At 38.1% G+C, this 12,241-nt stretch overlaps 1 protein-coding gene across 2 annotated transcripts in view; it reads left to right on the plus strand.

Annotated features, from left to right (window-relative positions):
* LOC149262130 (uncharacterized) overlaps positions 1–12,241 on the plus strand; it is a 145,622-nt gene that overhangs the window by 89,150 nt on the left and 44,231 nt on the right. For both annotated transcript variants that reach the window (XM_089423449.1, XM_089423453.1), the window contains exon 4: positions 1,445–1,537. In XM_089423449.1, coding sequence (XP_089279575.1) covers positions 1,445–1,537 — 93 coding nt within the window. The remainder of the gene's footprint in view (positions 1–1,444; positions 1,538–12,241) is intronic.

A 12,241-nucleotide genomic window follows, 5' to 3' on the forward strand; every position in this document is an offset into this window, starting at 1 on the left:
CTATTTGTGGAAGTTCTTTGGCATCAATTCCAAATCTGTCTATTTTCAGCCCCCTTCCCAAGTCTTGATCTTTTTGCTGCTTGCTCTTCTTTGATGAATCTAGTGTTTATTGAATTTGTTATTTTGAGGTGCAATTTCATTCCTTGATTCTTTCTACCTGGTCATTGTCCGTAAGAATGCTGCCTCACATGGGAATATAATCTGGTGTAAGGCTTGTTAGATCTAAATTCAGAGTTGCATAAATTTTGTTGCTCTGCCTCCTTTCTCTTCGTGAAGTCTTGTGACATACTTCGACAATGGTGTTGAAGTATTAGTTCTACTTGTATTTTCATCATCTTCTGAATCTTGACCCACATTCCCTTCTAGTTCTTCCTTGCCCCAATGAATGGGTCATTATCAGTCATATTATTGTCTTCCTCGTGATTCCTATTCCACCAACACCATTACCATAAAAATCAACTTACTACCATTTTTGAAAGTGATTAATGGAGGACCTGCAAGAGAATGAAAGACAATGAGAAATGGAAAAGTAATGTAGGAGAAGAGAAGAAATAAACAAATAGACAACACATGAAGAAACAACAGAGTTTAGGCTTTAGAACTTACTTCTTCCACCAACATGATTACCACAAAAATCAACCTCCTACCATTTTTGAAAGTGATTGATGGAAAACCTGCAAGAGAATGAAAGAGGAGGAGGAATGGAAATGTGAGGTAGGTGAAGAGAAAAAATAAACAAATAGACAACACACAAAGAAACAACAGAGTTTAGGTCTTAGGGCTTACTTCAACTCGCTTGACACTGTAAATATACTTTGCTAATATTCCCCCCCACCCCAACAGTAGAATGCTTGCTACAACACCCACACTCCAAGCTATCAAAAATCTTCTCTCCTCATGCTTCCCCTTTACCCTCTCAAAGCCCTAAACATATGAATGAAAAATGCATGGAGAAAATTGACCATCTGTGGAGCACTCAGGAGCACACAGACTGGAACACATTTGTGCAGGATGGGAGTGCACTCCTTCAGCATTTCTATTCGGTGCTTGGTTCCATAATGGGAGTGGGGTACCTGGGGCACTTCCATAAATCACTGGAATTTCATGAAGGATTTTTGGTTAGGAAAAGCACATATGTTGTGTCAACTCAAGAAGGGATTCTGCAATCTAAAACAAGAACCTAGAGCATAGTACTTTAAAATAGATGAATCTTTTAAAAGCAAAGGACATGTAAGATCTAATACGGATAGTACCCATAAAGGCTGATGGTTTGGTTATTATTTTGTTATATGTGGACGATCTCAATCTTTGTAGGAGACAATGAAACTTTGGTTGCTAACATTGAAAATGATTTACCAAATGCATTTGAAATGAAGGCTTTGAGATTAGTATGTTATTATCTATGTTTAAAATATGAAGCTTAAGTGCTTTGATGTTTTATCAGGTTTTGAATCAGATAGTGTTTGAGCTGCCGGCAGAACATCCATTAGCTGACACAAGGCCTCTTCGAGAACCCCTCGGGCATACTCCTCCTCAGGTGAAGTATAATCTATATAAAATTATAAATGCATAAAGGCAATTATCTTTTCATAATTATGAAAGCATTTTATCTTGGCATTTCTGTCATGCCCTTGTATGCCATGATGTCAAAACTTTATGAATGAATTAAAATTTCACATGCAGAAACATATTTACCTCTATGATTCATATTAGTTCCAAGAATCAACTCTTTTCTCCTCAGAACTCATAAATTCTGCCTGTATGCATCATGCCATGAGTGTTGCATACCAAAGTTATGCTGCTAAAATACATGAAATATTGTTCCATTTATAAGTAAAGAGAAATTAACACGCCCTATTGATTCCAATACTTAACCTGTTCATCTTGCAAAAGGCCACTTGAATATGAAATATAAAAGTATAATCATCGTATATGTATTTTTATTAAATTATATCTGTTTCCTAAAAGTAAAGAGAAGTTAACATGCCCTATCGATTCCAATATTTAACCTTTTTATCTTGAAAAAAGCCACTTGACTATGAAATACAAAAGCATAATTGTCATGATACGTATTTTATTAACCAATATTCTGTTGCTAAAAGTAGTCCAAAGATCTGTGCAACCGCTCAATCACATTTTAATTTGATAATTTTCATCTAATAAATCATGTAGTTGTACAACATGACATACCTTGATGCACTCCTTGAACAGTCTCTAAAAATCTTCGAGTTCCTACACAGATAAATTATAGAGGTATTTTTGTGTTCTGTTTTTTGTGAACTTTGTGCTATGGCTGGAAAACCCTTCCTTGTCCCTGCTTACGTAGAAATATTTCTTAGTATAAGTAACTTTTCCAAACACTTCAATTGCCTTAAAGATTGGAACATCTGTTAGTAGTATTAGAGCTACATATGATTAAATTAAACTTGATTTTTGCAAGAGGCCAGTGAGAACCACTATCACCACATTCTTTTTAACCAAATGGGATGATTTAGCCTCAAATGTTAGGACCGTTACTACTTCCGCAGCATGTTAAAATCCATTACAAGAGCCTAGATATGTCTGATCCTATATAACTGAAACTTCTGACTTGGGGCTTGTTTCCATATTTTTGTATAGAATTTTGCCTGAAAGTCTCAGGAAACTTCTAGAAGATGTTTCCTAGAAGCTAATGTATGGAAACATTTGAGAAACATTTAACAGAGATTTGCTGGAAAATTTGATATGAAAAGGACATTTTCATAATCTGAAAACAGAAATAGATAAATGGTCAGTACAAGTAATTAGTAATTAACAAACAAATGAAGGAGCAGTTGAAAAAGGAAAATTTGAAATTTTCTGCTTATACATCTATATACAAAGCATGGGTATAATAATTTCTGTCCTATTCATGCATCTGTCTATCTATCTATAAATCTGTTTGTGTGTGTGTGTGTCATTTCTTATTTTCTATTTTTTTTATTACATTTTTTATGAATTTTTTTGAATGCTATATTCAAAACATGTACCATTTCCCATCCCCATTTCTTGTACCTCCAGGTGACGTAGGTCCATCTTGGGTGATGGTATATGATATGATAAGATGACGTAATTTTATTAATGCTCACAAATGAGCTAGGACAAGGTCAATGGGACTAGAGAGTACAATCAATAACCAATATACCATGGGAGTATCTAGATCACTCTTGGAAGCCAAAATGTTATCAAAATAAAAAAGATACAAATAACAATAAAAGAGAGAGAGAGTAGTAGCTAGGGGAAACTGAAGTGAAAAGCCTTAGGCAGGAGGCCCCAGCTCAACATCAACTGACAACACCGTAATTTGAAATAAGGGTAGAAGCAGAGGCATCCCTATCTCCATCTATCACCATGAAAGGGCTGAGGCAAATCCCAATGGTGTCTCCTAGAGTGTACTCAGTGTTAAAGGGGCTTGACTATATAATCTTGGGAGGAGCTTAGGATTGAAATGACCTGTCTTTTCTAACATTAGAGGTAGAGGGGAAGAACATCATGATGGTTTGATTGCTTGACTGGCTCTGGTGGGCATTGCTTTGTAAAGAGCGGGTTTGGTTTTGAGGTCTCATAAAAGTGGGTGTCTTTTGAATCTTGATTAGGTGTGAAGAAGTCTTCTATCGCATTAATGTGCGACCTACATGCTCTAAAATTAGGTAGCCATCAAAAGAATGAAAAAATAAGCTTGGTGGCATTGGTTCTATAGAGGTTGTGAAGCTGTGAAAAGTATCCTGTTTGTTGATCATTTCGTCACATATCTATAAAGCTAAGCATCTCTGATCGGTGTAGTGGAAGAAAATTGCAAGGGAACATCTCGATTCCAGAAACACATAGTGGAACCTGACATTGATCTTGTAGTATATGAGACAATTGAAACCAAAGTGCTTCTTAGACTCAATTCCCTAATACCTATAGATGGTATTGCTTATAGGTCCTTGCCAACCAAGGGATGTGGTGGTCCATCTTGATTTTGAGAAGGTGGGAGCAAACCCACATTTGGTTGAGTGGGATCTTGAAGCCAATCACCAATGGTGTCAAATGTAGTAAAGACAAACATTGATACCATCTTGTAGCAGCATGGAGTGCTCATAATAAAAGGTCATCTTGGGGCCAGGAGCTTGAGGTGGGGGAGGGAGCGGGGGAGGGGGCTCAATGCTTTGAATGTACATTTGATCGGTGCCATCCCTTATTGTCTTGTTGATCTGTCCTTTGGTGGAGAGGACATGATTGGGGGCATCCAAAGAATATTGAAAAGTGGGAGATGCCTTTTATGTTAATTTCTAAATTCTAGATCTGATTTCAATTCTTAGTAATTTTTATAACCCATAAAATATTTCTGCAATTACTGAATGTAGAATACACAGAGTTTTAAACTCATAAAATTCAGACAGAAATAGCAAAATATAGGAAATCAATCATACACAAGGCTTCCCTTCAATTGATCTTCACTTTTAATTCTCTGAACAGTGAGGCTCCCTTACTGAGAATTGACCCACAGAAAATTACATAAATTCTTAGAGCAAATAAACCTGGCAAATCCGCCCCTGAGAAATCTGATCTGCACCATAGAAGTGCTGTACGACCCACACACAATCTCTGTTTCCACACATGCAGCTTGCTGAAGCTACCTTTGTGCAGAATGTGCGACCCACCCACTAGACCTGTGCGGCAGCTCGGCTCTCCTTCCGTGGCCTATGCAAAACTTGTGCTCAGAAAATGGTACGACCTTCTCTGGAATTTTCCTCTCAGTGCTGCACACTTCTTTTTCTCTTCAGCCCTTGAGAAAATGACTCTCAATCGATGTCAATTGTTGTGTTTTTCTCCTCTCGTTAGGGCTTCTTTTACAATTTCTCATTGAGCCAAAATCCCTAACCTTAATCTCCGAAATGATGGATGGTAAGGATTAAATCCTAACCCACTTGAGAACAATGGTTGAGATTTAAACAAATTTACTATTGTAATTAAATTTACATTTCCTTAGTTTTCCTAGCTTAATAGGCAACATTAATTAATTAACTTAACTAATCTGCTTTTCCTAAGTTAGACTAAATCATGAAGTCACGAAGACAACTCACTCAATAAATTGGTACAAGTAATTAGTAATTAACAAACAAATGAAGGAGCAGTTGAAAAAGGAAAATTTGAAATTTTCTGCTTATACATCTATATACAAAGCATGGGTATAATAATTTCTGTCCTATTCATGCATCTGTCTATCTATCTATAAATCTGTGTGTGTGTGTGTGTCGTTTCTTATTTTCTATTTTTTTTTATTACATTTTGTATGAATTTTTTTGAATGCTATATTCAAAACATGTACCATTTCCCATCCCCATTTCTTGTACCTCCAGGTGACGTAGGTCCATCTTGGGTGATGGTATATGATATGATAAGATGACGTAATTTTATTAATGCTCACAAATGAGCTAGGACAAGGTCAATGGGACTAGAGAGTACAATCAATAACCAATATACCATGGGAGTATCTAGATCACTCTTGGAAGCCAAAATGTTATCAAAATAAAAAAGATGCAAATAACAATAAAAGAGAGAGAGAGTAGTAGCTAGGGGAAACTGAAGTGAAAAGCCTTAGGGGCAGGAGGCCCCAGCTCAACATCAACTGACAACACCGTAATTTGAAATAAGGGTAGAAGCAGAGGCATCCCTATCTCCATCTATCACCATGAAAGGGCTGAGGCAAATCCCAATGGTGTCTCCTAGAGTGTACCCAGTGTTAAAGGGGCTTGACTATATAATCTTGGGAGGAGCTTTGGATTGAAATGACCTGTCTTTTCTAACATTAGAGGTAAAGGAGAAGAAAATCATGATGGTTTGGTTGCTTGACTGGCTCTGGTGGGCATTGCTTTGTAAGGAGCAGGTTTGGTATTGAGGTCTCATAAAAGTGGGTGTCTTTTGAATCTTGATTAGGTGTGAAGAAGTCTTCTATCTCATTAATGTGTGACCTACACGCTCTAAAACTAGGTAGCCAAATTTGCTCTTAACGTCTCCAACCATCAAGATAGATCAAAAGAAAGAAAAAATAAGCTTGGTGGCATTGGTTCTATAGAGGTTGTGAAGCTGTGAAAAGTATCCTGTTTGTTGATCATTTCATCACATATCTATAAAGCTAAGCATCTCTGATCGGTGTAGTGGAAGAAAATTTGGTTTGGTGGAAGAAAATTGCAAGGGAACATCTCGATTCCAGAAACACATAGTGGAACCTGACATTGATCTTGTAGTATATGAGACAATTGAAACCAAAGTGCTTCTTAGACTCAATTCCCTAATACCTATAGATGGTATTGCTCATAGGTCCTTGCCAACCAAGGGATGTGGTGGTCCATCTCGATTTTGAGAAGGTGGGAGCAAACCCACATTTGGTTGATTGGGATCTTGAAGCCAATCACCAATGGTGTCAAATGTAGTAAAGACAAACATTGATACCATCTTGTAGCAGCATGGAGTGCTCATAATAAAAGGTCATCTTGGGGCCAGGAGCTTGAGGTGGGGGAGGGAGCGGGGGAGGGGGCCCAATGCTTTGAATGTACATTTGATCGGTGCCATCCCTTATTGTCTTGTTGATCTGTCCTTTGGTGGAGAGAACATGATTGGGGGCATCCAAAGAATATTGAAAAGGAGGAGATGCATTATATGTTAATTTCTAAATTCTAGATCTGATTTCAATTCTTAGTAATTTTTATAACCCATAAAATGTTTCTGCAATTACTGAATGTAGAATACACAGAGTTTTAAACTCATAAAATTTAGACAGCAATAGCAAAATATAGGAAATCAATCATACACAGGACTTTCCTTCAATTGATCTTCACTTTTAATTCTCTGAACAGTGAGGCTCCCTTACTGAGAATTGACCCACAGAAAATTACATAAATTCTTAGAGCAAATAAACCTGGCAAATCCGCCCCTGAGAAATCTGATCTCCACTATAGAAGTGCTGTACAACCCACACACAACCTCTGTTTCCATACATGCAGCTTGCTGAAGCTACCTTTGTGCGGAACGTGCGACCCGGCCACTATACCTGTGCGGCAGCTCAGCTCTCCTTGTGCGGCCTATGCAAAACTTGTGCTCAGAAAATGGTACGGCCTTCTCTGGAATTTTCCTCTCAGTGCTGCACACTTCTTTTTCTCTTCAGCCCTTGAGAAAATCACTCTCAATCTATGTCAATTGTTGTGTTTTCCTCCTCTCGATAGGGTTGCTTTTACAATTTCTCATTGAGTCAAAATCCCTAACCTTATTCTCCGAAATGATGGATGGTTAGGATTAAATCCTAACCCACTTGAGATCAATGGTTGAGATTAAAACAAATTCACTATTGTAATTAAATTTACATTTCCTTAGTTTTCCTAGCTTAATAGGCAACATTAATTAATTAACTTAATTAATCTGCTTTTCCTAAGTTAGACTTAGGCTAAATCATGAAGTCATGAAGACAACTTACTCAATAAATTGGTCTAGTTTCTAAGATGGCTTTGGACGATTCTTGCATGCTTCACACCTAGGCAATGTAGAACTACCTATCCGCTGCTACAATCATCAACCTTATAGAAATGAGAAAGGACTGGAGAAATGAAGTGCCTCTGAAGACCAACATCATCTACGTCTAGAGAAGGAAAGGAAGAAAATCTACTCAAAAGAGAAAAAAATGAGATATGGGTATATATCATGCCCATAAGTAGAGTCCCTCATTATGTAGATATTGAGGAAGAAAATAAGTCTAAAATTGGGGGCATCCAAGGAATACTAAAAAGTGGGAGATGCTTTATAGAAATGCCAATGGACTAGAGAAATGAAGGGCCTTTGAAAACTAACATCGTTTACGTCCAGAGAAGGCAAGGAAGGCAATCTTCTCAGAAGAGCAAAAAGTGAGACATGGATATATACAATGTCCATAAGTAGAGGCCCTCATTGTGTAGATCTTGTGGAGGAAGAAAACAAGTCTAAGAATGTTCTCCTAATGTAAAGGATGGGGCCGAAACTCGGCTTGGAAGATTTCTCGTGGGATTGTGTGCTTGTAATGAATCATACAGTGGAGCATGATAAACTGCACTATCTCAAGTCATGCCCAATTTGTGAAGGATAACTTCAACCCCATAACAAATCATGGGTTTAATGATGGTGTCAAAGGTGTGTCTTTGTGAGAATGTCTTGAAAATACAAATTGAAACATTGGTGCTTGAGCAAGGCCAAGAAAACATCGCCCTTTGGAGTTGAGGTTGGGAAGTGAGTCTCATGGTGAACCTGAAGGATTGTGAATGAAACCCCGAGATATGTATAGGGTGTAGTAATCATCAGATTTCCCCCTTCAAAGAAGAAGTGAAAACCCTTGATAGTTCTTGTAGGCGTTGAAAGTGATGACATTCGTTTTATTAAGGTTGACGAATATTTGTGTAAGAGCATAAAGATTGGTGAGATTCCAACTGCCTCTAAAGGCTCTTGGTGGAGGAAGCCAAAAGGACCATGCCATTTGCAAAGAAGAGTATTGAAATGAAGATGTGGTGAAGCTTGAAGGATACAACCATCATCTATATATGTGTTCTCCTTGAGATACTTCTACAACTTGTCAATGTAATTCTCAAACAATGTGGGATATAGAGGGAAACCCTACTTGTCCCTAATCATACTATTCATGAAGTTAGAATAGATTTTCTATGGGCAGAGCGCTCCTACCACTGTTTCATGGAGCCTCAAGACAATGTCATTGAGAGACTTAGGGAGGCCATTGCCACTTAATCTTTGGAATAAGGATGCTCTTGGGTTTGAATAAAAAAACCTTCCAAAAGTCTAGAAAACAACATAAAACTTTGGAAGACTGCTGCCTAAACTCTTCAATAATAACATTAAGTGTGAAAATGTGATCCATCATCTGGCAACTATTTCAAATTCCTACTTGTCAAACAATCTTGAGCTTTCTTTGCTCAAAATACTATGATACCCTCATATTCAGGAAGGTAGCATAAAGTTCGGCAATTATGTGTCTAGTCATGATGGTCTTATACTTGTCTACATTTGAACTATTGCCTAGTTTCATGATTCAGTGGATGATGTTCTAGGTGTTAATTTTTGTAGCATCGAATGTGTTCTAGACACGAAAGTTTGTAGAGAGGCTAGAATATAGGAGATCTCCAAAACCCAGTAATCGTTTCTGGAAATTCCGCCAGGAAATGATTTAATTAGATTATTAGCTAGTTTTTTAAATATTTCCCAAGTCTAAACTTAGGGAATATGGTTAATCAATCAGAATTAATTAAGTCAAGGTGTGAATGTTCTACTAGAAACTCACATGGCTCTACTTCAAGTTAACCGTAGCCATCGATTAAGATTTAATCTTGGTCGTTGGAGTCCCTACAAAGGATTATAAGAAGAAGTTGATGGGCACTTGGATGAGACACTTGAGTAGCTCGATCTCTTGGTAGATCGATTTCCTGAGTAGCAACAGTTAGTTGTCAGAGAGAGAATTAGAGATCAAAGCAGTGAGAGAGGGTAGGGACAATGAAGTTGGAGGAAGGATTCTAGTTCTGGTGAGTGCATTTGTAGAGAGGCAAGTGAGCCAAAGTGAGGCCGACGCAGAGCAACGCAGTAGCCTCTAGAGGCAATTTCAAATATGCTAGGGGAAAAGCAGAGTTTCAATGCTAGAAGCTGGGCAGAGGTTCCAGAGGCTAGGAGAGACATTTTCCCAGACAACAACAGATCAAACGACTTGAGGAGAAGTTGGTTCAGGCTGAGTGCAAAAGTTACTGTGCTAGGGTGACAGTCTGCGCAGAGCTAGTTTGGACAACTCAATTTGAGGTGAGGTCAGAGCCTGGATTTGCCTATGGAGTGAGGAGATTCCCTCACTAGATTCCTCTTGCCAGTATTTCTTTGTAGGATTGCCAATTTCGACATCCAATTGTATTGAGATTATTTCACTGCAGATTAATATTAAAACCCTCAGCTGCTCCACCGGTTTTCCCAAGTTGGGTTTTTCCAGGGACTTCTGTCCAAAAATAGCTGTGTTATTTTATGTGTGTATGCTAGCGTTTCTTCCAACATTTATTCTTTCGCAGTTTTATTTGTGTAGTTTGCAGTGTGATTAATTCAGTATTTGTCGTAGCAAACAGTAAATAAGTTGTTAAATTAAATTAACAATTAGGAGAATTATTTCCAGTTGTTGCAATAGGATTTCGATTTTCGAAATTTTCACACTAGGACCATGAGGGGCAACATGCACAAACTACCTTGTTGAAGAGGTCAACAATGTAGGATGTAAGAGAATATGACCATGTTTAAGGCATTTTTCCCTTAAGCCCATCTCATTAACGACTCTACTTGAACTCAGAACTTCGATCGAAATTGGTGACCTTATAATCATACAATATTTTCGAGGAGATGATGGTAATTTTGCATCATTTGATTCTTTTCCCTAGTTCCACAAAATGAGAGTATTGTTGTACGACATTGCGTAGTAGTACTTTATGGAAGACTATGGCCTATTGCCCTTACATTTAGTTCACAAATAATCAACAAATGCCTACAAGTTCTCTTGATTAACTTTTGTGCTTCATCTCTTTAAACAAGTTTTTTTTTTCTTCACATGATTTAAGGTTGAAGAATTATACCCCCACTCTCCCTGCCTCTACATGCTCGCTTGTAAGTTTGTAACCACCTTACTAACCTTTTAATATTTCGATGAAGTTACGCTGCCATATCTTTCTTGAATTTTATATATATGTATGTATGTATGTATGTATATAACATAAATACTTGATTTATTACTTCATGGAATGAAGAGTTATAGAATAGGACAAAGTTTCATCAATCTAATAGGATTACAAGGAAATTTCTTTCCTAAAAAATTGAGAAAAACAAACATTTGCGCATGTGTTCCAATAGCTTGGGAGTCTTGGGGCTTGACATCTTTACGACAAAAATGTGAATTGGCCTTTACAAGCAAAATCAATTCCTCCTTAAAATGTATTAGTTTCCCTAAGCTAAGAGAGGACAACTTATGATGAAAAGTAGTCGTACACTTGGATTTCCATAGCTATTGAATTGCAAACCTCTGAATTGTGTGTTAGGTAAACGTGAATCGGTGAAAGAGTCAAAGTTGTTGGGTCAAACAATGGTGGTTTTGGACATATTGTCACAAAATCTAGCAGGCCTAGTGCAAAGTCTCATTAGACGGGGTTAGATCTTATGGAAACACGAGAAAGGGTCACCATTGTCACCTCAACAACCTTTCTGTCACTCTTTAGTGGCATTTGACCACAAGGGAGGCTTCCGTAGATCACCTAAAGGGTATTCTAATGCTATGGATCAAAGTTATGGACAATAGGTCTATAATATGGCACAAAGTACTGGAAAAAGCCTAGAGAGGCCTAGATATTCTATACCAAGGTTCAAATACTCTATACCTAGACCAAAGGAAGGGTACTTTTGCTACTTAATGAGGGTGGTACTTCTGCTACCTAATACTGACTTCAATCTTCGAACCACATTCGTTGCCATGGCTGCTCCCTTTGAATTGGAAGCTGTTCTTGCCACCTGGTCTGGAAACATCCTCGAAGTTGTAATCTCCTTGGCCTGGTTCCTAGAAGCCTTCGGCTCCTAAACATCCTTTATGTTGAAATTTCTAAGTTTGACACATTAGAAGTCCCTATTGCATTATTTGGTTTATTTCACCTACTTGTTTATTCCATTAGCAAGTTTTTTATACATATAGATACTGAAAATAAACACAAACGTAGCCTTAACTCATATACATATCAACAACTGAAATACTAGACAAACACACAAGGGCCAATGCTATTTTTGGACAATCGTCCCCGGAAAAACTCAATGAGAGAAAACCAGTGCAACAATTTTGAGGGTTTTATTATTATGCAGATTTCTTGAGTACAACTAGGGTGCTGAATTGGTTCACCCAAAAACGATTGTTACACGACAATAATACCTCTCCTCGGAGATAGATATTCAGCCTCTCAGCTCTAGTTTGCCCCATGAAAATCCTTTCGGCGCTTCTCCTAGGCTTTGCATCAGCCCTGCTAGCCTCAACGTAGCTCTTGAACCCTCTGCGTCAGCCTTCTGCCTCTCTGCATCAGCTCTTTGGCCTTTTGCGTCACCCATGCAGGCCCCTCAGCCTCTGTGCAGTCGCTAGCTGCCTTTGCGTGGCTCCTGCTGCCTTTGCGTAACTCTGGCTGCCTCTGCGTCAACCTCTTCAGTCACTGTG

Source organism: Pinus tabuliformis, chromosome 6 (genome assembly GCF_031772625.1).
Source record: "Pinus tabuliformis cultivar Carrire ecotype Pingquan chromosome 6, CPIR1, whole genome shotgun sequence".
Lineage (NCBI taxonomy): Eukaryota > Viridiplantae > Streptophyta > Pinopsida > Pinales > Pinaceae > Pinus > Pinus tabuliformis.